Source organism: Falco rusticolus, chromosome Z (assembly GCF_015220075.1).
Source record: "Falco rusticolus isolate bFalRus1 chromosome Z, bFalRus1.pri, whole genome shotgun sequence".
NCBI classification, from domain to species: domain Eukaryota; kingdom Metazoa; phylum Chordata; class Aves; order Falconiformes; family Falconidae; genus Falco; species Falco rusticolus.
In genome coordinates, this window is record NC_051210.1 from 41,173,286 (window position 1) to 41,198,028 (window position 24,743).

A 24,743-nucleotide genomic window follows, 5' to 3' on the forward strand; every position below is an offset into this window, starting at 1 on the left:
CTTGGATGGGCTGACAGCCCCTGTGATGGGCCTGGGAGAAGCTGCGCGGAGTATTACTTGGGCTTCCTTTGTGTGCACAAGTGAGCTGTGTATCACAGGAACTAACTCTATTTTGGAAAACACACCACAGAGACTGAATTTAAGAGCACTGGTTTGGTTGTCCAAAAAGCAGATTCGTGGCCTGGTGTACTGTAAGACAGTTTTCACACACGCAGGGAGACATTGTTTATTTATTTCAGCTTTGCGCAGTCCTGGGTGGTTTCCCACAAATCAAGCAGACCAAACAGGGCTTCCCGTGATAAATTCATGTACTAATACTATTAAGTTAGTAAGTTTCCAAGTCCATCCTCTTTACACTGATGAGTTAGTAATTTGCATAACCTTATAATATAGTTACACAACCATTTCTACTATCATGCATGCTCAGGGGAGGGGTCTTCACCTGGGTCTTTTTGACCTGGGGGTGTGATTTTTAGTATTACAGTGAGGATAGTTCAGTTAAGGATACATGGACCTTAAGTCTTACGGCCAACTTGGCAATGCTCGTGAAACATCCTCAAAGTATCCTGATTAAATGTCTCTTCAAGGACTAACTGTTCCAGAGTGTCCTTGCTCAAAGAATGGCTGTGTACTTTCCTGATGGCAGCCTAAACTTGTAACATACACGAAGTATATCTTGCACAAAGCAACCAGGCCATTCTGAATCTATGAGTTACCCCTCAACAGTTTTGCACATTTGAAGTATGTCAGGAGATGGGACGAGGTAGAGAAAACTAGTGCTGTTCTTGTGCTTCAGAAGTTGTATGCATGAGTATTCAAATCCCCACAAATCCCTTTTACAAGAAGGGAATTTCTTCACGGATAATAAATTAAAAATGATGAAGGTTTGCCACAGATGTTAAGTGAACTTTATTTTCGTGTGCGGTGTGGGATAAGAGCATTTGCGAAAAGTTGCTCTGTCTCCAGCTTCAGGTTGTCTGTGTACTGCATCTTTCTCAAGTTAGCAAACTGAGGTGCAGGCAATTCTGATGTCCTTTTATTTCCTAGAAATTGGTGAACAAGTGTATAACTGAAGCCTATGTTGTTGTCTCTGATGTTCATTGACTTAGGAAACACTGCTTATTTTGATGACTCTTCCATGTATTAGCATTAGCAAAATCAGGCTTTAGAATAATGTCTAGTCAAGAAGAGATTGTAATAATGGTAACTAATTTGTCAGTTCATAAAGATCATTAATTTGACAGTTCATGGCATATCCAGCCACTGTTCTTCCTTTCTGGGTGTGAACTACAGAAGAAATCTTTTGCTTTTAAGAATTGGGGCTGGAGGAGGATGAAGATGCAATAAAAATGAGTGACTTGCTGTTACAGAAGGCACACGCCCTGAGAATTCCTCTGGATTAGGTAGTAGTTTATTTGCAGCTTGAGAAACTAAAACATGCCTGTCTGAACCAGCTGCTATACTAGGGCGGATTAACATTCTGCCAGAGCTAGGCTGAGAAGAAAACCATCTCCCTTCTTAGTGAGGGGGAGGTAAAACTTGCAGTATGTTGACTGTGTTGCTGTGCAAAGACTGCTGAGAGAGGTTTTGCATGCAGGAAGATGTGTTTGCAGGGTCTGTAGCTGATGGTATACATTGAACTCAAAAGTTACCTTAGAGTGGTAAAAAACGAAGGAGAGAGAAAGGAAAAAAGGGTTTAAAAACCCCAACAAACTGCTTTGCTGCTGGGGCCAGCAGGGAAGAGGAACAGTGTGGTCCCCAGCCAAACCTCTTCTTCGGACACATTCTCCAGTGCAGCAGGTGCTGACAACAATGGGGATTTTTCACTACATTTTCCTCTAGCGTGAGGCACTTCCCATCAGGATCCGTACAATCCTACTATTGCTTGCTGTCGTTCACAGTGGGATCAAAGCACGCTTGGGGGTACTGTGATGACTGGTTTCTAAGCCTTCTACATGTGTGTTATGGGGTAATGCTTATCTGCTTTGTTATTCACTAGGTCTTGTTCTTCCTCTAATATAAAGTGAAAGTTACAAAACAGGTTATGAAGAGAGTGGGGGAGGAAGGGTGATCTTGCCCTGATGGCAGTCACTTCCCCTGAGTGACTGTACTGAAACCCAGCGGTACAACACCCCTGGGGTTTGCACGGGATCCTCAGCACAGCCACAAAAGGGGAAAACACTGTCCTGGAAGTTTCAGGAAAAATGCTGCCACAGGAGCCTGGGGCCTACCTAGAGGGTATGGAGCTGTGTGGGAGAGGCAAGCTACAGAACTGCAAAGTCCTCTGGTGTCATGAAGGTTAAGGCACTAATGGCACTGTGTAACTATTAAAAGTATATAAAAGGTACACAGTACTTGCATTTTTAGGAAATACTCCTTTTGGAACTTATAATAGCTGTTGATGAACTCAATTTTTGTAACATGTTTTGTTATGTCTTGCAGCACAACTCTTTGGTGAAACACTGAGAAAGGGTGTTCAGTTTGCTCGCAGTACCTTATGCTTTTTTTTTTTGTTTCAGCTATGCTGTTTCCTCTCCCTAGCTAAAATCCAAATATGCATTTCTGTTATCATACAGAAATGCTACAAGGACCAAAATTGATTTTTACTGAACTGAAATTGGCTGGTTAGCAGAAGACAAGAAAATTAATGTAGTTTGTTGAGCTGGTCTAACAAAAGCAGTTTAAATTAATTTCTTCCAGTAGAACCTGGACCGTCTGCACCATGAGTTTTTCCTTAGGATTTAGGTTAATATCCCATTTTTTCCTACTGATTTCTGAAATGTAAGCACAGAACTAAGGAAATAATAAAATGGGAAAAAAAAGAAGTAATGATTTTACAAAAGAACATTTTAGAAGAGTGTGGACAAAAGTTAAGAACTGCTTTTTTGTTCATGTTTTCTCCAGGTCACAGTGCATCAACCAGATGAAAGAATTAAAAGAACAATGTGAAGAAAGGATAGATGAGATAACAAAAAAGGGCAGTGATGTACCACAAATCAGAGAAAACAAAGACTTCTCAGAAGATTCAAAAAAAAATAGCCAGGTATGGTTTCGTAAAAATCTTTTTCTTTGTAGTTCTTAAGCGGTTTTTCACCTTTCTGCTGTCTCCAGCTAACATTAGCCCATGTCATTAAGTTTTGGACAGCTTTCCTTCACATTCATTGAATGTTTCTGGCCTATGGGAAATAGACTGATTCCAAGGACAGAACAGGGAGAGGTCCTGCAAGAGACTCCACTATGTCTCTGAGACGGGCAGAATTTCAGAGGTGATACGGGGTATGGTGTCGAATTAAAGAATAATTCGAATGGTGTCCATTAAAGAATATTTAGCCTGCTGAGCTTTGGTTCACAGCTCCTTTTGACTTTGTTAAATGACTTAGTTGCTTTGTGTGTTGTAGATGTGTGTTGAAGATGAGGATACATTGTGAATCACTTCAGAGTAGCAGCAAGCCTTGAATATATTTTAGCCCAAGGGCCTTTGAGGTCCATCAGCTATAAATTTTCACAGAAACCCTAATGTCAGCCTTTTACTGTGGGCATAAGGGAAGGATCAGATGTCTTAGCTGTTTGCTTTTGGATATTTTGAGTCAAAGAACCACAAAAGGCATTGATGTATGTGACATGAGAAGGCTCTCTAGGCTAGGGCTGGCTTGCCACATAGGGTGGCTGCGTGCCAGTTGACTCTTCCTGGGGAGTCAGAGTGCGGGAGGAAATCCTGAGAAAAGGCAATTTCAGATCACCCTGTTGTCTTGGCATGTGAATTATTGATGCTTCTCCAGTGAAGCAGGATTTGGTCAGCGATAGCACTTGATTGGTTAAGCTTGACACAGATGTCCCTGGGAACACACAGTGAAGCTCCTGGGTGAGAGGGCTGCTAGTTTATTTCTAGGTACCGAAGAATCCCTTTCTTCAGGACTACAAGCACCAGTTGCAGAAGTTGTGTTTTTCACATGTGATTGCAGTCATGCTTTTCCCCCATACTGGGTGGCCAACTCTCATTGCAAAGGCAGTGAGGGTTTGGTGGTATATGCCTTTTTCTCTTTGGCTAGGAAAAGGCTGTTAGAAGAAACAATTTGATGACTTCAGAAGTGGAAGGGGTAAAGCAATGAATGTTTTGCAAATAGCTGGAAATGGGTGGGTGAAAATGGCTGAAACATCTGCCCAGAGACCCCAAGGTGTGCAGGTAATGATTCCAGTCTGCATCCAGTCCTTTATGTAAAATGGTGGGAGAGAGAACTGCTGAAGTTTGTGACCTTTTATCCTGGGAACCTGCATTGGATGACAGCTGCAAGATTGATCAAGGCATTAGAGACAGGAAATGCTAGCCAATTGTCCCTTTAAAAAAATGAAAGCTGTTGTTTGTCAATATTTTTTATCAACAGTATCACATAAGTAAATAAAAAGTAATACTAGCAAAATATAGTAATAAGTAAATAAAAAGCCCACCATTTGGAGATGTCAAGATGTATAATACTGTTTGGAAAGTTGATGTGGGGAAGACCATATTAGAGAGGTGGTCAACTTAATTTCTAATGTGGCTTTGCAGCAGATGGGGTTTTGGGGTTTTGTTTGGCGGTTTGGGTTGGGTTTTTTTACCATTTCCAGTTTGGAAGGGAAATTATCCCCAGAGGGATCTGAGGAGTTTGGCTGAAGACCCTCTGCAGGACAATTTTGGTCTCCTGCAACAAATCCCATAGCTGGAGGCAATCTTTCCTCAAAGCAGGTAATAGGTTAGGCAAGGCTAAATAAATTCTGTCTGCTTGCGTTCCCTAGTATCTGTGACAGTATTTTTACATTAAACTGTAACCTTCTTTACCAAAGAATTGCAACTATTTGCTTGTACAAAAGCCGAGTTATCCTTAGTGCAAGGTGATCCTGACAAAATCTATGTACATTTTCAGCCTGTGTTTTTAGCTGAAATAATTCCTTTTTGTAAGATGTACATGTTTATGTAAAGGAAAGGTCAGTGTTTCAATAAAACAGAGAAAGAAAAGGGTCTGTTGGTTGGTTAATAAATATATAGCTTTTCTTACAGCTCTGTATTTTAAGGAATGATATATTCTCAGTTGAGGAATATACAACATATTCCAATGATCATTTTTTCATCCAACCACTTCAGCTTCCAAAAGTTTCAGCATACACCCTTTTAATTTATTTGACACTGTCATTAAAAATAACTGAGCTAGAAATTTAAGATAAGGGCTTTTGCATGTTTAATTAAGAGGTAATTTCTTGCTGTTGAGTGCAGGCTTACTCAATACTCTGTAAAAATACCTTAATTCATGCCCAGCATAAAGTGAAAGATGGTTCTATGTTCAGTTTCTCATGATTCCCATTGTAGAGTGAGCTGAAGAGGCTGAACTATTTATAAAACAGAAGCATTTTTCAATACAGCATTTTTGTTTTAATGACTGAGGGAAAATGGAGTTCTGAGTATCCTTACTGCAATAACCAGATATTCTGTGGTAATATTTGCTTCGCAAACTTTCATAAGAGTTAGACGATCTGTTGTTGATGTGGGGACTCCATGGTGTTGACTCAACAAGGTCTTTAGTTCTGCCTGGCTTTGACTACAAATCCCCTACAACTCTGGCTTCTTGGTTATTTAACCGCTTCTTTCTGCAGACATTTTTCCAAATGACTGTGTGAATACCTGACAACCTAGTGTTTTATTGACCTGCCGGGAACAATGGGTAGTTACATTCTTACCAACAATGGCAACAGAATACTTTCTGTTGACTGTATGACTTTCTATACCAAAAGGTTTCCTATTCATTTCTATAGTACCAGATAGGAACAGGTTTGTCTCTAAATGTCTGTATGCTTGTTCTTTCTCTGCATCTCTTGATTATTTTTCTTTAACAAAACAAAAACTCAACAAAAAATCCCCACGGAACAAGCAGTTTTGTAAATGTTTTTTTGCACCAAAGCTGGTACAGCACAGCACAAGCTCCAGGTGCACACTTCACATTCAGGGTTTGTATGAACTGAATTGACATAGCTCTCAGCCAATTAAATGCCACTGTGAGAAAAAACTGTACATAGAATTTTAATTGCTAAATTGGAAGATCTTCAAGGTGGTGTACATCTTAGCCATTAATCTTTAAGCAGGTCAGATGCTGAGAGCAGCCTAGTATTTAATACAGTCTTAAGTAAGCTCTCATCATGTTAAAGAGACAGTTGTCTACATGGTTGATTTATGATTTCCCTTAATCCTGCAATCAGCATAGTATTAGACCAGTTCTGTTCAAGCTTGCTTAACTGAAGTCTGTTACGCTGAAGCTTGGTTTCCCTGTCCCTCTAGATTACCAACAGCAGTTAATGCAATCTGGTTTTTTGCTATGGTAGCTTTTTGACACAGTAGCAGGGCAACAATGGAGAAATGTGTGGTGTTACAGTTCTGTGACCCTCAGAGAGTAACACTGTTTCTTGTGAAACACTAACCCAGAATAGTAACCTCATCCTTAGCTGCAGTTAGATTAAAGGTGTTAAATTATCCCAGTGTTGTGCTGTTACGTAGAAACATCACTGCACAGTCGAGACTGTATGGTGCTTCCATCACCAAAAAAAATTTTGGTACAAATATTTCCGAGTGTGTTAGGATCTTTCTCCCCCATACTGAATTCCAATCTAACCTCTCCACTTCCCTTTCCAGATCCAGGAGTAGTTATATCCTTATCTGTTATATGCTTATCTGTTCACGTGCGCTTTATAGGTCAATATTGAACTGCCAGCCTTGAAGCAGACAGAGTTCAAGGCATCTGACTTCGAACAGCAGAAACCCAATGGAGATGTACCTAAAGCAGCACCTACTGTAAAAAAGCCAGACCCACCGCAGGATAAAGGTGAGGTGAAAATCACCATCTTACTAGCAGCTGGATAAGAACATTTGTAATTTAATTGAACATTCAAAAAAACATTTTTGTACACAAGATTAAGATGAAAAATGTTACACCAGAAGACAACTTTAATCAATTTTCCAGCTATGGAGAGGTATAATAATCTGTTCAAGCATTTTTATTACTAGCATTTCTACTGCTTCATTTTTGTTGTAACTCACATGTTGCATGTAAAGGAAAATACAAATATTTACAATTCTGGAGTCATATTCCTCATTTAATACAGAGAAAATACCCTACTTTTGGAAGCAGTGATTTTCAAGAACATTTACTATTTGCTTTCTTAGTAAGTTTGACACATCTGGTCTGCTACTTCTTCCTACAGAATAGCTGGAAGTTAGGCTTCAAACAAACCCACACACCCATGCTTCCCTTGCTGTCACGGAGCAAAATGCAAGTAAAGGAAATGATATGCATGATATCAGATTAGTTAACCTAATGGGTGCTTTTGGCACTACACTCTCAGAAACTATTAATTTGAATGGATGTATCCTCATGCATCAGTCTTGCATTATACTGTACGTGATAGAAAATCAGTTTCCTATTTAGTTTTTCTTACATGACATTTTAAATTCGTCTTGGAAGCATGCAACTCGTTTTAAAGAACTAGCAAGTGAAGACAACGTCTATATATAGTTTATTCAGGCAAATTTAATCTTTTTTTTTTTGTTAAAAATACAAATACACAGGAAGAAAGATATTGTAATGTCTGCTAAAAGTAATAGCCCTTCCATACTTCCTCTTCCTCTTTAAAAACAACAGCCTTGATTTACTTGCAGATCTGCCCACGTGACTGCTTTGTTCGGAGCTACGTTTGAACACCAATCATTTTTATTGTTGGTAACAAAATTAACTCAGAAAACTGATGCTTATATAGCACACTGACATTTTTATTTAAACTGCTGTGTTTCACCTGCCCAATTTATTAACTGCATATACCAAAATTTTAAGTAGGTAGAAGCATGAATCTGTTGACAGTAAACAATGTCTCATCCTTGTAGGAAAAACATGGGTTGGCTTCTTTTTATCTTTGGAACTGTTGTGGTTGAAAGCTACTCTTTCAGAGGAAAACCAAGATTTGAATGAGAAAGATAAAGCGTATTTATTAAAAGTTTTTTTTTTAACTTGTGCCACCACTGAAAGGCATTAGGTTGTTTACTTACAATCATGTTTATTGTTTACAGAAAGAATAAATGGCCTAGCTGAAATCAGAAAACAGGAGCCTAAGGCAGAAGAGAAGCTTTCTAGTCAACTGAAAAACCCACAGGATTCACTCAAGGCTGCCGCAGGTCACAAGGAGATGCAGTCTGAGACAGAGAAGGAGCTGAATCAGTCTAAAGATGAAAAGCATGTAGCGGGGCAAGATGCGTTACAGCCAGCAGAAAAACAGGCTGCCAGTGAGGAAATTGAGAGGGAGCAGCTCCTAAATTATGATGCTAAGCAGGATGATTCGCCCCCCGGAAAGGCTGGTTGGTATCATGTCATGTATTATTAAGAACACTAACGAAACAAAACTCTGGAATAGGGCATGATTTCTGCAACAGTGGTGGCAGCTGGCTTGTTTCATAAAGGTTAGTGTGAGATGTAAGAGCTCAGTCGTTCCCAGCAGCCTTCTACAGTCTGTGGGTAAAGATTGAATCTTCTGTTTCTGCAACATGGGGCTACCAGGCTGAGTTCTCCATCACCACAGCAGCCTCCCTGTCTCTCTCTCTCCACTGGCTGTACAAGGCATTTGGGGAAATAGGGCCTGAAACTTCTGGGTGTTGAGGCTTTTTAAGAATATAATGTATGTGAAGAGGACAAGATGTTATCTCTCTACTTGTAAATGCTTTGGATGGTTGCTGCATCTTGATGTTTTGCAGATAGTCCTTATAGTGTCAACATGTAAATGCTAGCTACCCCTACTTCAAAATAAGCTAGCGTGAATAAAACTCAACCAAAGGCTTCAGGTATCTAAAGTTGCATTAGTGAGTCTGCAAAACTGCAGATCAGATGTTGCAAAGGTTCCAGTTTCTGGCATTGACTACACATGACCCTGAACCATGTGTCTCCACAGCATTAACCATAAGAGTATCGATGTTGTGCCTAAACCTGACCAGAATCTGGACACCCCACTGTCTGTCCTGAGGAACTCAGTCTCAGGTGGACACAGCAGCCCAGAGTAATCAAGCGGGAAGCTTTATGACAGTCAGAGCCAAAACTGATGCTCACAAAAGATGCTGTCTATGCTTTTCTAGTAAACACATTCATAGAATCATGAGTAATGATGTTAAGACTATTGATAACTTGGCAGAGATAAATAATCTCATCTGCATTGCTAAAGTATTATTCTTCCAGCCGCTCCAAAGATGCTGGCCAGAGCAGGCTGTCCCCCAAAGAGAAGTGAATAGAAGTTACCTAAACTGCTTCCATTTTAATGGAAATAAATAGTAGAAAGGTAAAAAAAATTATCCAACAACTAGTGCAAGAAAAAACTCTGACATGTAGCTTGTGAAAAGTGAGAGTTTCTGTGAGCTAGAAATACTAGCTTTTCAGGTTTGATTGTTCAACAAAAATACCATACCTCACTGCACAGGCTCTTTGTAGCCTAAGGAGTCTAAAGTAGACACAGATTTCTTCCCTATTCTCTGAGCATCCTCTGTCACTTAATAGAAGCCTCTTTTAAAAGTCTGAGACCTTTAGGTCTGTAACTGTAAAAATCTGCTTGATGTGGTGCTCTGAACATGGACAACACTGAGGCTAAAAATTTTCAAGCCTGTTTCTATGCCAGTTACTAATTAGAGGGCTTGGTTTAAGAACGTTCAGAACCAGAGACTTATCTCTCTTAACTGGGGTATGCCTCTATGCTGTTATATTTTTTTCCTGGCTGATTAACTGAAAAATAAGGGCATTTCTGATTTGACAATCAGAAATAATGTTTCCATTTACTTCTGAGCTCTCTATATAATAAAGAAATCCTAAGATAGTCATTAAAAGTTGCTTAAGATTACTTAATGACTGGGTGAAGAAAATCTTACAAAACATTGCTTTTGTTTCAGGTTAGCACATCATAAAATAACTCTTTTATTGCTATATTCACTGCTTTCAAACTAAAACAAGTGGACAAGCTAAAACAAGAAGGGGGAAGCTGAGATTCATTTTAGCGGTGGTGTTAATACATATAAAAGCAATCCCCCAGTCAAGTACTCAGTAGCGGCTTCAGGTTTTACTCTTCCTTAGGTGGTCCTTTAATGTATAATACTTTTTCTTTCTGAGTGTTGGCTGGATTTAATTATATTTTCCAAATTCCAAAAGATAGTCTTTTATCTAGTTCTTTATACAAGTTTTACAGCAAAAGCTGCTCTGAAATTTTAACAGTTCAGAAGGAAAAATATATTAAATGAATGAAAAAATTCATTCAGCAGCAAAGTAAATTCTGTGGAAGACTATTCCCGTAAGTGTTTCTTGTGCAGATGACCTTGTGGTATTGCATAAAACAAATTAATTTTAATGCTTTTGCAGAGAAACAGCAACATGAAGCACTGAACCTGGACAAGGATGTTGATTACAATTTAGATGAAAATGAAGCTGAATCAGAAACAGACAAGCAAGCAGCACTTGCAGGGATTGAAAATGGTAAAAAAGAAAAAAACAAGTTTTAACCCAAGTACCACATGCTGAAAATTTTAAGATTATATTTTGAACAATATCCTGTAGCAGACATAGCTAGCTAGTTTCTGTTTGTTGTTTGAGCTTTCCCTCACGTTGACAGTGTGACCTATTTTCTGTATAGCATCACTGAAGTTACTGTTTAACTTGTGGTGGAGACAGTATCTGTAGCTTTACTATACAGTACTTAACAGTTGTTTCAGAATTCTCCTGCTGTGCTCTAGATTGTTTTCTAGATAAAGAACTATTACTTCTGCCTCTCACGGAGATTTCTGTACCTTTTTTTTCATTAGTTAAAAATCCTGAAGATCTGAACCACTTATCTGAGCATGCTGAAGAATGACAGAGGTTGTGAATGAATGAGGTTCATAATGCAGCTTAGTCACCTCTTCATATAAATGCAGCAATGAAAACAAAATTACCTGAAAATGTTTTGATTATCTTCTCAAGGCTTCAATAAGAGGCCAAATGAAGTAGTATTTTCTTGTGAAGTTTTAGTACTGTTTCAGTGGTGAAAAAAAATCCCTTAAATCTGTGGAGGATTGTTTTAAAGCAGCTTGACCTCTGCAATGACTCTTTCCTTCCTACCAATTATAAAGCTGAAACCAGCTAGCAGTAAGTGCAGTAACTTTGAAATCAGCCAGCTTGCACAGTCATATTACAGTAACAATGTGTGGATTGGAGGTACATGAAAGAGTTCTCTACCAAGGATGGATCTCTCCCCTGAGAAATGCAGTAAAGAAATCCCCAGCCTAGTTTTAAGAGCAGCTTAAGGGGACCTAACTTACCTGACGAAACACGGGAAGGATGAAAAATGGCCCATGCTGCATCTACCCTCGTGTCTATTCTGGCACCTTTTTACTGCAATGTAGACAGAATCAGAAAGCCGGATTGTTGTCCTTAGATAGGACAGAATCATAGAATTATTTAGGTTGGGAAAGAACTTTAAGATCCTTGAGGCCAACCATTAACCTAGCACTGCCAGGTCCTCAGAATGATACATTTTTCTGGGCATCTTAAATGAAACTGCTGGCTTACACCATCTGTAACCAGGCTGAAACACTATCCTAGTTGTGTTCTGAGCTTTTAGATTATAATATTCTGACAATAGTGTCTTCTTAAAGAGATTAGCCAGGAAGATTTTTCTCTAAGCTTTGTTGGACTCCTGTTCACAAGGTCACTACTATGGTACGGTTCAGTTAGTTACACTTTGAACTTGTGCAAGTACAAATTAAAATTCCTGAACTTTAATTGACAAAAGCTATCTGAAGTGTTGTTAGAACTACCCTTTACTCCACTCAGCTGCTATCTTCTGCTAAAAAGTAGCAAGGCACATGCTTGCCTTGTAGAACAGCAGTCATCTCAGCCATTCAAAGTGACTCATCTCTGCAGGATTTCTGAAGAAGGTCAACCAGACTATGCATTTACCAGACACCACAGTGTCTCCCACAGGGAAAGCTGTACTTGTTGTGAAGGAAGTCCTGCATTATGCACAAAGTATCACGTTGTTAATGTTCTGTAGTCTTTGTCTTTTCTGTAACTTGTTGAATATAAACTGGAAATTATTCTACAATAATGTCAAAATACCCTCTGCTACCACTAAAGCACCCTTAACTGCAGTACAACCTGCATTGCGTGTAGCCAGCTGTTTTGAAGATTGTATTTGTGTCTATTCTCAAGACCGATACCTGTATTGGTTTGGAGCAATCTTTGAGTATGAACCAACCTGTCAAGAGAGCATGCGAGCAGACAGACATGACTGACTTCCCAACCACAAATTCCATTTAAGAAAATACAAATTTGTCTTGGCTTTCTGTTAATTCACTTCATTTTGTAACTGCCTTTGTGGTGTGTCATTCCTATTCCTCAGTGTACTAGTTTACAACTCCTGGACCTTAAGATGTCTAAATATGCAAGTGGAAAGTTTATTCTTTTTGTGTATGAAAAGAGTATTTGCTGTCATCAAGTTACAAGACAGAGCTCAAGTCAAGTGGTGACTATTAAGCCTAAATACGTAAACAATTCACTGGTAAGACTTGCCACATGGAACTTAGATTCTTCCAAGAAAACCATTAACTTCCATTACTGGGTTTTTGGTTACTCTAGGTTTTTTTCACCATTTCAGTCAGATTTCACTGGTCTGGGCTGCTACAGTCAATATAGCAGGGAAGACAAATGCTTGTAAGCAGAAGAGAAAAGAAGGTATAAGCATCTCTCCTAACTGACAAGTATTAGGAAGCTTGGACTACTAAGGTGGGGTTTTTTGCAAACAATGGCATGTTTTAACATCAAAATGTTTACTCATATTCTCCATAAAAGTGGCATTTTCATAGGACTTAATCTGTAAACAATTACATAGCTGAGCTGATGTTAATCAGGAATTTAATAGTGATTGTTAAAGAGCGTATATATTCTAACAGTATAAAATGTACAGTGAAACACAGTATTCAACTTGATGCTGGTAAAATCCCAAACGAACAAAATCCTTAAGGTAATCAATGTATTGCCAGTACATCATTTAAAAGGAATTGTTTTGGCTGTTCAGTACCCAAACCAGACTGGGCTTCTCGCTAACCAGCTACATATTGTCTGCTCCATGAACAAGACCACCTTTGTACAAACCACACTTGTTTCTTCTCTGACAGTAGGGGATCTGAAAACCTGTGTAAGAGCAATGTTCAAAAGCATAAAGGAATACAATCTTATTCTCAATTGCTTCAAGTGCTACCGGAATGTAACTAGGGTGGTAGATTTCTAGTAGACAAGGGGCCTGTATGTCTAATGTATAGAATTTTAAAATTAAAGGACTTCTAGTTGGAAAAAAACAAGAGATTCATTCTGAACTGTGGTTTACATAGTCTTCTCTATCACTAAATTTTTTAGTCGTGTGAGGCAGGGAAAGCTTTGCTGTAATCATCTCGGGGTTAACACTTGTCCTTGATTGATCTTTTTTTAAAAAAAACTTACACCTGATCCATTTTTGATAAGCATTTTAAAATAAAAATGTCTTCTCTAATAAGAATGTATTCTATTAATACTTCTCTAATAAGGTGTATTCACCTTGTTCTGTACAGTTCATCCATGTCTAATATTAATAGAAAAGATGATCATTCCTGTTTTCTTAAGTTCTATGCATTATGTGGAACTTGGTTTCTCTTTTCATTTGCAGCTTCCTTTGGAGAAATACCAAAGGCTGTCCTTGAGCTGCTGTCATGTAGTTCAAGATTTTTAAGACAGGGAAGATTTTTGTGATTGTTCACAAGAAGGCAGCAAAAGCCAGATGAATTTTCAGTGCCCTGCACTAGAAACAGTTTCCCAACTTTACAACTATGTTTTCCAAAATTTTCAATCCTGTGGCAACAACACAGAAGCATTCAAGTATATTTACCGTGACGACAAGCAAACATAAAATGGTATGCAACTTCCTTAGCAGAGAAATTAGGAAAAGCATGTCTTCAGGGCAGTACTTCTCCTTATTTCAAGAAGCTACAAATCGCTGGCAGACAAGTGGGTGTTGCACTTCACAGTTTCTTTTTTTTCCAGCTCTAGCTCAGCAGTGCTGCTGCTTAGGTGATGGAGCTCAAGTGGTATTATTCCACAGCACAACTGTGTTAGGAGAAACACAAATGTCTTGCATGGTCAGGAAGGAGCTACAAGCTCATCGCTATAGAGGAAGACATTCTGCACCAAAATGAAGAACTGTCCATCCAACATGGTCAGACCTGGAAGATTTGCTTGTATGGCCCAGGTAACGACTTGGCAGTATGGTTTATCAAAGAGCAACACAGCTTTTTATACTTTTTTTTTCCCCCTCTTGTAGCAGAAGGTTGCTCAACAACAGCTTATCTCTTATTTCACATCTGGAAGCACAGGAGGAAGAACTGTTCCAAGAAGGAAAAGGTAGGTTTAGGACTGCTCCTGTTCAGGACTTTTACCTGTATCAATCATTAGAGAAGGTGGTAGGATCCAGCAGCAGCATTGCAGTCAAAACAAGAGAATGAAGGTCACCCAAGAGCTGACTGAGCAATGGAACAAATAGCAATCCCTTGGTTGCACTGGTACAGTAACAACAGGATTGAAATAAAGTTGCAGAGCAGTTAAAATACACTCCTAGTGTGCTGCGTTCCTGTGTTGCTAGTGACTTAACAGTGTGGCAGCTATGCAGATTCTCCAGTACCATGAAGAATGAAGACAATGACAGCTAGAAATAACAGTCCCTTTCCCACTGTCTTCAAGTACTTATTCTATATTTGAGACAGAATACTCCTAGACAACTGACTTCAGTAAAACAAAAATCACTTCATTCAGTGCAGTAAGAGGAGCTAACTAACTAGTTTTCATCTGCTCTTGATTTCTACAAAGATTGTTTTAGCTTACAGGACTTGACAAGAAAAGAACCCAGTCTCTCTACTTGTAACAAGCAAATTTGATGCAATTTAGGCAAAAATAGTGAAATTCACAATCTCTCCAAGTGGCTTTGTTCAAGGTAGAATTTCAGAAGCTCAGCTGTGCCTGTCAAACATGAGGCATTATTTTTATGCAGTCCTCAACGAATTACTAAGTCCCTAAACTACCATATTCTGGCAGAGCTCATTCATAAAATTAGAACAGTCTCCAACAATACAGTTCATTAAAATTGGCTTCACCCGTAAGATTTTATACAAACCATTTGAAAAAGCAATTACCATTCAGATGATGTAAAAGCAGCAGACTATAGATATTCCATATAACAGTACTTTTATCCTGGAGATCCCTCTCAGTCTGGGTATAGCACTAGATATTCAATCCTACAGCTGGTATCTGATGCATATATTATGCTTCAGGAATCCTAACAATCTCTCGTCTTTCAAACAAGCTTCACAACTGGAAAATATTTATGAGGGGAGAAGTCAAATTCTGGAGGAACCTAGAAAGAAAAAATTTAAAACATTTCACAGTGGTACTACTGAATTTAATACTCAAAAGGAGGGATACCCTGCAGAGTAAAACTTTTAAACAGCAAAAGATTGGAAAAAAAATCTAGCTTTTTTAATTAGTATCTGAAAAATATTCCAATCCATTTCTGGATATGCCAGTCATTCTCCAGTAGTGATGGGCACAAAGCTGTGGAGTGCTTTTGAGGAATACTTGTATTTGTACATGTCACTGCACATACACTCCCAATTTATTTTTCCAGAACATTTACAAGTGAGTTTTCCATATTTAAATAGTTACAACAAACTATTTTCAAGGGAAAAAATGGATTAAGCCACTTTCCCAGTCCTTTTAAGAGCTAGAGTAACTATGTCTGAATCTGCTCATTTAGCTGTAAGAGATCTGTGGTAGCACTGCATGTAATGCTCCATTTCACATTCAATTCAACTGGCAGTTTCTTACCTTAGAGTCTTTTTTGTGGCCGCCTGCCAGCAGCTTCATGACCACAATATTGGGTTTAGCAACTTTTAGAATTCGACTGACCTAAACACAAAACAGCAAGAAGTTTTCAAGTGAAAGCATAAGAGAGGGGATCTTATCAATATCAACACATACAAATATCTTAAGGGGACATGTCAAGAGGCTGGGGCCAGGCTCTTTTTGGTGGTGCCAAGCACAAGGACAAGGGGTAACAGGTAAAAACTGAAACACAGAAAGCTCCATCTGAAATAAGGAAGAACTTGTGTACTTTGAGGGTGGCAAGGTTACCCAGAGAGGCTGTGCAGTCTCCTTCTCTGGAGATATTCAAAACCCGCCTAGACGTGATCCTGTGCAACCTGCTCCAGGGTAAACTGGCTGTAGCAGGGAGTTGGACGAGATGATGTCCAGAGGTCCCTTTCACCCTGGCAATTCTGTGACCTGAAAATTATTTCAAAACTAATACTCAAATGTTTACATACTCTTAACAATACAGAAGTCCTGTTATAGTATCAGTTTAAAAGAGATCAGGGTATTTTGGATTTGCTTTGAAGTATAACAACTGTCTTAATGAAATTTAATGAAGAGAACACTTACTTTAATAGTCACTTCTTAAATTCTGACTTAATATAAACTCTCCATACTTATTTTCAAAAATTGTTGAACTATGGCGGTTCTGAGGCACTCTATAAGGTTTTGACAGACTAGACATCTACGTCCAACATGATGAGAAGGGGAAACTCAAGTACCAAACTGGTGGCTTTTTGCATGAAGGTGTTCTGGGCACACTCAAACTACCTCTTAACTACCCTGCTTAGCCTCAGTCAGATAGCTCATGTACAAGTACCACCAGGATCCTGAGAACAGGCAGGGATTCCTAAATTCTCAGCAGAACCTAACCCTGTAACTGTTCTTAACCTGCTCAGGTGTAACAGAATAAGCACCCCCCTTGCTCCAAAATAGTCACAGACACTTAGTTTTAGGCTATGGCCAAGAGGGAGAAATTTCTACCTATGCTTACAGTCCAGTGCTGAGAAAACTGCTCCAGGAAACAAGTGCCAAACTCCATCCTCTTTTCAGCTTGATGACATTCAAACCTATTTTTCCCATCTCTCAGGAATACATGTGAATTACCAGATTCCAGGTAAGTGAGGCAGGCCTCTGTCACCTTCTTGTTAAAACTGACAGTCTTTTAGAATGGGGCTAGAAGGCAACGGCAAGAAGGCATCAAGTTGCCATCTAGCACCTAATATACTCAGCAGCAAGAAGTTTGTAACAGCACAACCCTGACTATGTCATCTAATGTACTGAAACACAGCACCTGTGTCCAATGCCACCGCCCTCCTCTGTCCACTCCTTAATGAAAACACTCCCCTTTGCTCAGCATTTTGACAAAGTACACTTGGGATCTCAAGCAGATCCAGCTGAAAACAAACACTTAATGAGCAAATACGCCTTTTTCAGTATTTTAGTCTTACCTCATAGTCTGGATTAGGAATATTCTCAAGAATCATTTTAGCTTGCTGGAAGTGTTTGCTAGCTGCCATGTAGAGATCTGATGACTGAGGAGGTGGGCTGTACTTATTTAAATCAGACATTTCCTAGCATGTTACAGAAATGCATATTAAAATCAGTTGCCAACAAACTATTTTCATCACCTTAAATAAAAAAAATTACTATATTCATGGAAAAAGTTATGTCAACTAAGTAGTATTTTAGGAATAAATATTGGAGTGGAAAAGAACTATTTAAAATGGCAAATACCAAGGAGCAATATGGTGGTTGACAATTGTTCTACAGTGCCACAAAATGCAATGAACTTCTCACACTTTTTAATAAAAACAAACCCTCTCCTAAACAACTTGTTGTTCATTTGCTATGACTGCCATGCAGCAGGGTGTGAAAACTCAGGAAAAAATAGGAGGAAAAAATAAGTATGTGATATTGCTTACTCAAACCAAGTTTACAGCAAGTCAGATAGATACTGAAACTGTTCAAAACTTAGTTTTATATAATTTTGATACTTCCAACTTTTTTTTTTATTAGGGATAAAAACACTTCAGTGACGAGGAAGCTGTGACAGTGTAGAACACTACAACTCTTCATAATACTGAATTAGGGAGAATGACTTTCATACAAAATAATGCAGTGTCAGTTCAGAGTGACCTCTAGAAACTTAAGAAGTGGCTACCAGAAATTTAAGTTCAACAAGAAATGCCCAAATTTCTGCACCCGAAGCGGAATAACCCCACTGATCAGTAGAGGCTAATAACCAGTCGGATGAGTAGCAGTTACTGTCGATGTCAAGTTGAATGCAAGCCAACGAGGTGCTTTTATTACAAATTAGACAAGCCTCCTATGGGACTATACAAACAGCAGTATGGACAGCAGGTCAAGGAAGGTTATCATCCTATACTCAATATTTGAGCTGTAACATCTGAAATGTGGCATCCAGTGTTGGATCCACTCGGTTCAAGAAAGATGCTGACATGTGGAGAAGGCTGGAAGCCTAGAGCACATGACCCACAAGGAGAGCTCAATGGACCTGGACTTTTCCAGTTAGACAAGAAGGATGCTAATGGATAATCTTAATAGCAGCCTACAACTAGTTGCAAGGCGGCTGAAGAAGAGAAATATTCCTTGTTACTGGCAGAGAATATCACATGGAGGGAGAGATCACAAAGCATGGCTTGGATAATTCACACCAGTATTAGGAAAAAAGGTCAGTAGCGTGGCCCTCAATCAGGTTATCCAAAGGCTACATGGACCAGAGGAAGTAACTGGATCAAGTTAACCGAAGAGGTCTGAAAATCTCTGTTCTGATTTTTTCAGACTTGGCTAGGCAAAGACACAGCTGATGTGATATATAATGCTACTTCAAGGAGGAGACTGGACAAGACTAGTCCTTTCCACTAGTCCTTTCCAGCCAACACTTCTGTGATTTAACACTCAAAATTACTTTCGTTTAATTTTCCTGTTTGCTTGCTGCAGTAACGAAAACATGCTGCTATAGAAACCAGAGCCAAAAAGTCTGTCAACAGACTTTCAAGAGATTTTATTTTCATACAAACCAATAAAGTACCTCATAAATGGCCACGTCAGACCAGTTTTTAAACATCTAAGAGTCCTAATTTTAGGTAGAATTCAAAGCAATGTATTTTCTTTGCACAGAACTACAGCTAGAATTCCTTGCCATTTTGACTCATGCTTCCATATGAACTTTAAGATAGTAAAGGTTCTTTATGATGACAGCAATGTGTAAAGCAGGTGAGCAAATGACTTTTCATAAAAGCATGAATGGCACAACATTTTAAGATCACTCACTTTAAACTGCAAGTAGTGCACTGGGGGTGGTGTGATAACACTGTTGAATGGAGCAAACCTGTGCTCATATCTAACTTGTTCACTATCCAGTTCAAACTTAGGTTTTCTTACTTTGCCATCCATGTCAAATGCAATCATTGTCTAAAAAGGAAAGGATAAATACAGTGAACATTGTTAGCTCTGTGTCATATATTGCTGTGAGCAAAAAGGAAGTTAAGATTTAGCTACAACTGGAAGAATAAAAAAATAGTAGAGAATTTACCATACCACATAAACTTGAACTTAATTTCCAGTCCCACTAATAACAAAGAAGGTATGCAATGCATGCGTGATTCCTATTACAAAAAAAACTGAAGCCATTATTCAGCAAGCACAAATAAATTACCTTGTACATGCCAGCACACATATTTTGGTATGCTTGACTCATGGTGATCTCTCTGCTGAGAGGGCGAACTGCAAATTTCACATAAAAATATTTTTGTTTAGTCAATGTAAGTACACGTTCATTTCAGATCAAAACAGTTCTTTCAAATTTTCAGAAAATGACATAATTCTCAATTATATTTTAAAATAATGAAAGCAAGCATGGGCATGCATTTCTGCTCACCTGGCTCCTGATTACACAAAGCAACTCAAGACATATTTAAGTCACAGGAACACCATACCACTGCCGATGAAATAAACTGATCCAGTCAGTCAGTGATATTAGCATGTCACTATACAATGCTGGTCTGGAATTTAAAGCTTGTAGCCGAGAAGCCTGTTTGCTTAGTTCATGGATTTTTTTAAACTTCTAAGACTAAAAAGTTAAAGCGTTTTTACTATAGTAAGGAATATTGTCAGGATAAAAATCTTTCTTAAGTGCCCCGTGCCCCTTTAGCTTCCAGTGTTTTAATTGGTGCAAAACTGCCCCACGCTTGGCACCTTTTCAAAAAGCATAAAACAGTTGTAATTTTCCAAATTTCTAGAGACAAGGGAATGTCATTGATATGACCTTGAGCTTTTCATATCTAATTCTTTGTTCCCCTTGAAAAGAAGGCAAGGATAAACACACACAAAAGAAGGAATAGCAAAGAACGAATGATAGAATCATCACAGAATCGTTTGGGCTGGAAAAGACCTTAAGGGTCCTGTAGTTCCAACGCCCCTGCCATGGGCAGGGACACCTTCCACTAGATCAGGTTGCTCAAAGCCCCATCCAGCCTGGCCTTAAGCACTCCCAGGGATGGGGCAGCCACAGCTTCTCTGGGCAACCGGCTCCAGTATCTCACCACCCTCACAGTGAACCATTTCTTCCTTACTTCTATCCTGAATCTACCTTCTTCCAGTTTAAAACCATTACCCCCTGTCCTATCACTACAGGACCTACTAAAAAGTCTGTCCTCATCTTTCTTATAAGCCCCCTTTAGGTAGCGGAAGGCTGCAGTAAGGTCTCCCAGGAGCCTTCTCTCCTCCGGGCTCAACAAGCCCAGCTCTTTCAGCCTGTCTTCACTGGGGAGGTGCTCCAGCCTCTCTGATCACCTTTGTGGCCCTCCTCTGGACTCACTCCAACAGGTCCATGTCCTTCTTATGTTGGGGGTCCCAGAGCTGAACGCAGGACTGCAGGGAGGTCTCACCAGTGCAGAGTAGAGGGGGAGAATCACCTCCCTCAACCATCTTTTGACGCAGCCCAGCATACGGTTGGCTTGCTGTGCTGCGCATGCACATTGCCAGCTCATGTCCAGCTTTTCATCTACTAGTACCTTCAAGCCTTTCTCCACATGGCTGCTCTCAATCCCTTCGTCCTGCAGCCTGTACGGATACTGGGGGTTGCCCCAACCCAGGTGCAGGACCTTGCACTTGGCCTTGTTGAACCTCATGAGGTTCACGTGGTCCCACCTCTCAAGCCTCTCATGGTCCCTCTGGATGGCATCCCTTCCCTCCAGTGTGTCAACCGCACCACACAGCTTGGTGTGACTGGTAAACTTCCTGAGGGTGCACCCGATCCCACTGTCCATGCTGCTGACATGCTGAATAGCACTGCTTCCAGTATGAACCCCTGAGGAATGCCACTCTTGACCAGTCTCCACTTGGACACTAACCTTTTGACCACAACTCAATGCAAGCAAGCTTCTGCATAGTGGTCATTTGCAATGTTCAAGCTCTGACATACCACAATCTTAGTAGCCATTTAGGCATCCCACGTATCAAATGCTGTTCAGACACTGGGTTTGGATGCATTTTTTGGTAGTAGGCTTACAGTTCTGAACACAGAGCCAGACCACTACGATATAGGTAGGGAAGTTCTCATTTTCTCTCATGCATATACACTGGAGAAAGTATGAGTTTCTAAAGGATCTTTTGCACAACAGTACTACAACTGAATTGAAAAGGGCAACTCACCCTTGCAAAGTTAAGAAACATGCTACTTGTTTCTACAGTTCTACATGGCTGCATCAAGGGGGGTGTGTGTGGAGTCTGAGTTATGCTCTACATCTAGATACCTTTTTTCTTTTTCTTTGTTTTCTTACTACTACGTCCCTTCTGTTGTTCCTCCATTATTCTCTCTTCCGCCATTTGAGAGCTGTCAGCACGGCTCAGTGTTGACATCAGCCAGGCATAGAGGAACTCTGACAGATACCTACAGTAAAAACAGTATGTAGCTGTTACATACTACAGTGAAAGACATTCATAATCCACACATCCTCACTGAATGCCAAGTCATTTACTCAAAGTAGTAATAGTAAAGGGCAAGTCAGGGTATTTAGAACTCTGTGTTGCATGGCTGAAATCAGCAGATTAGTCTATGTTCTGTTTCGGTTTTTCTTGTTTTGTTTTAGACAAGATGCTGTACAGATTCAACCACAGGCAGCTCAAGGTATGCAAGTTACTTATACGTTTACTAAACAAAGTCTAAGGTTATTATTTCAAAACCTGTATAAGGTCAAATTTTTCTAGAATTTTTCCTTCCCCCAGCAAATGAGACTTTTTTTAAAAAAATCACTATGTTAAGACCATTTCTACTTTTGTAGAATGTTTTGAGAAACAAGTTTAGTACTGATTTGTTTCAAGCATTACAAAGCCATGAATTATTAACTAAAAAGGTCAAGGAAGACTAGATCTATATGCAATTCTTAAGATTTAAGAGCAATTGTTAACAATTCTTCAAGAGTGATTTAGTAAGTGGAAGTGGGTCTAAAAAATCTCTTGACTGACTTCAAATCAAACAGAATAGGGAAAAAAGACAGTAGAAATTACATATTTGGAGCACATGAAGAAATAATACTTCCTTTATAAGAATGCATAATTCACAAGAAAAATTACTGAGAAATAATTATGAGTCCACTTGCATATTTCCCCTCAGAAATTTCCTCTTTTTGTTCTTCAGTTACAGTAAGGAGATAAAAGCAGTTGAAATTACAGTTCAGATTAAAAACCATTTTATTAAAACGGTGAGGGGAAATATGGGCACGTAGAAAATACTGTCTTACAGAAAACTTGGTATTACTTACTGGAAGTGTTACTAATTAATACTGACTATCTGGTAACTATCTGGAGTATTAATTTTCTCACTTAATGCTTAATCCACTAATGAGACAGCACAGAAACGTAGTAAGATGCACTGAAGTTGAAGTCATTTGAACCAGTCTAATCTCTCAGAAAGAAGGCTTGCAGTTTACCTAGTAAAAGTATATTACAGAAAAGCACCCCAAACCAAAACACAGAAGTACAGAAACACTTTAACACAGGAGATTTTTAATGCTGAGTCAAAAATGAACCATCTAAAATAATTTAATCTTTCAGACTAAGCTATCAACTACGAGAAATAATTAACGTGACGAAGTGGAAAAACAAAAAGTCTTTTGACTCCATATAGTGCAATAATTTTCACTAAAGGCAGATGTCTCTTCAAATATGGTTACAGAACAAGATGTTATTTTTACCTAGTCAACTTCCAGATTACAGTCACAACTTAAAACTCTGAAGATATTTTTAAAAATACTACTACAGTTCAACAAGACTATTGATCTTGGTACTACAATGACAGAAAAGAATAAGCAAAATTGCTTTCCTCCTGCATGTTCTTGTCTGCCAAAATCAGCATATTTTTCATTCATTGTCCTTAGAAGACACTATTTTAAAAGCTAAATGGAGAGCAAATTACTATTTCAGAGGGGGAAAAAAAACTACACTAGCGAGTTTAGAAAAGACAACACCACATTTTTTTCTCCACTTGTAATTTTATGAGTAGGTTGACTAAACACTGTTTGAGTAAGCTTGAGATTAAAAAAAAAATATAAATATCTAAAAGCCAGTTGAAGTCCCTCCTTTAAATAGTTGCAGTTTAGCTCTGTGGGAGCATCCCTCCTCCAACAACTGTCAATAAAGCATCCTCTTACCAATATATGTAGTAATATTCATGCATACTGTAAAGTTCCAACTCAAAGCCACTCAGAAGATACTGTATCATAATACGAAGGTTATGATATAGGACCCAGGTGCCCAAGCAAGCCAAATGTTGCCTTTGTGGTTCCTGCTTCAGTAACATACTATGAAGTGCTGCATCTACTTTCTCTGCCTATTGAAAAAGAAAGCAAAGTAACAGGGGAGGAAGAACATTTGACTGAAACATCCAAGTTTTGCCAGAAATAAGTCTTAACAAAATCTGAATACATATTAGGTCAGTAAAGCCATGCTCCACATTAAAAGACAGAAATATGATTTTACAGATGCTGCAGCTCTATAGTCTAGAACTGTCAGAAAACTGTAAAGTTATTCACATAAGTAAATTCTGCCACACAGGAAAAAATATTCTATACAGTAATACAACAGTAATATTAAAATTTTTTAAATTAAGAATTTTAAAAGCTGTTTATATATAGTTGGCAGTCATGTGAGCACTGAAACTCAAAACCCATTACAAGTTGTTATTCATCGTGCTATATTGGCAATAATTACTTTTTTTTGTTATTTGCTTGTTTGTTTTTTAAACCTAGCTGCATTTGGAAAACTAAATTTAGAAGCTTAACACACAAGAAATAGACAGTGTCACACCAGAGAAACTAAGATATTGCTAAGACCAATTCAGTCTTAAAAAGTAATTGTATGGAAGACATGAAGTCTCCCACAGCTGGAATATTACCAGCAGTCCTGAATAAATTAATCCGTATAACCTGTTACAAAGGGAATAGTGTGTCTTAGCTGCAGTACTGCAACAAACTCTCAATCAAACCATCTCAAGGGAAGCTGGAACACACAAAATTTTGCCCCAACTCCAAGTTCCTCAACTGTGCTTCTTAGCATGCACATGTGGGAAAATATTTTATTATTTCATGCCTCTCACTGCTTAAAGAAATAAATTTCCAATAAATGAAAACATACCTTTCCCTGTCATCTTTCACTCCTCATTCTTAAGAAATGTTCAAAATAAGTTGGAGCACATACTTTTAAGAGTTATTTCTTACTCTTATTATATATTATTATTATAATTATAAATAAATA

At 38.8% G+C, this 24,743-nt stretch overlaps 2 protein-coding genes across 9 annotated transcripts in view; one reads left to right on the plus strand and one right to left on the minus strand.

Annotated features, from left to right (window-relative positions):
* The window catches only part of GOLM1 (golgi membrane protein 1), a 32,967-nt gene extending 20,343 nt beyond the window's left edge, over positions 1 to 12,624 (plus strand). For all 6 annotated transcript variants that reach the window (XM_037374628.1, XM_037374629.1, XM_037374632.1 and 3 more), the window contains 5 exons: positions 2,905 to 3,043; positions 6,716 to 6,845; positions 8,084 to 8,368; positions 10,401 to 10,514; positions 10,841 to 12,624. In XM_037374628.1, coding sequence (XP_037230525.1) covers positions 2,905 to 3,043; positions 6,716 to 6,845; positions 8,084 to 8,368; positions 10,401 to 10,514; positions 10,841 to 10,890 — 718 coding nt within the window. In that variant the 3' untranslated portion in view covers positions 10,891 to 12,624. The remainder of the gene's footprint in view (positions 1 to 2,904; positions 3,044 to 6,715; positions 6,846 to 8,083; positions 8,369 to 10,400; positions 10,515 to 10,840) is intronic.
* A 224-nt stretch (positions 12,625 to 12,848) lies between these two features.
* The window catches only part of NAA35 (N-alpha-acetyltransferase 35, NatC auxiliary subunit), a 28,894-nt gene continuing 16,999 nt past the window's right edge, over positions 12,849 to 24,743 (minus strand). Inside the window, exons 16-22 of one of the 3 annotated variants that reach the window (XM_037374625.1) lie at positions 23,642 to 23,820; positions 21,746 to 21,882; positions 19,648 to 19,715; positions 19,263 to 19,403; positions 17,417 to 17,539; positions 15,924 to 16,004; positions 12,849 to 15,453 (exon numbers count right to left, since the gene is read on the minus strand). In XM_037374625.1, the coding sequence (XP_037230522.1) occupies positions 15,394 to 15,453; positions 15,924 to 16,004; positions 17,417 to 17,539; positions 19,263 to 19,403; positions 19,648 to 19,715; positions 21,746 to 21,882; positions 23,642 to 23,820 (789 nt within the window). In that variant the 3' untranslated portion in view covers positions 12,849 to 15,393. Of the gene's footprint in view, positions 15,454 to 15,923; positions 16,005 to 17,416; positions 17,540 to 19,262; positions 19,404 to 19,647; positions 19,718 to 21,745; positions 21,883 to 23,641; positions 23,821 to 24,743 lie in introns of those variants that run through there. The other 2 variants (XM_037374624.1, XM_037374626.1) reach the window with 2 other exon arrangements.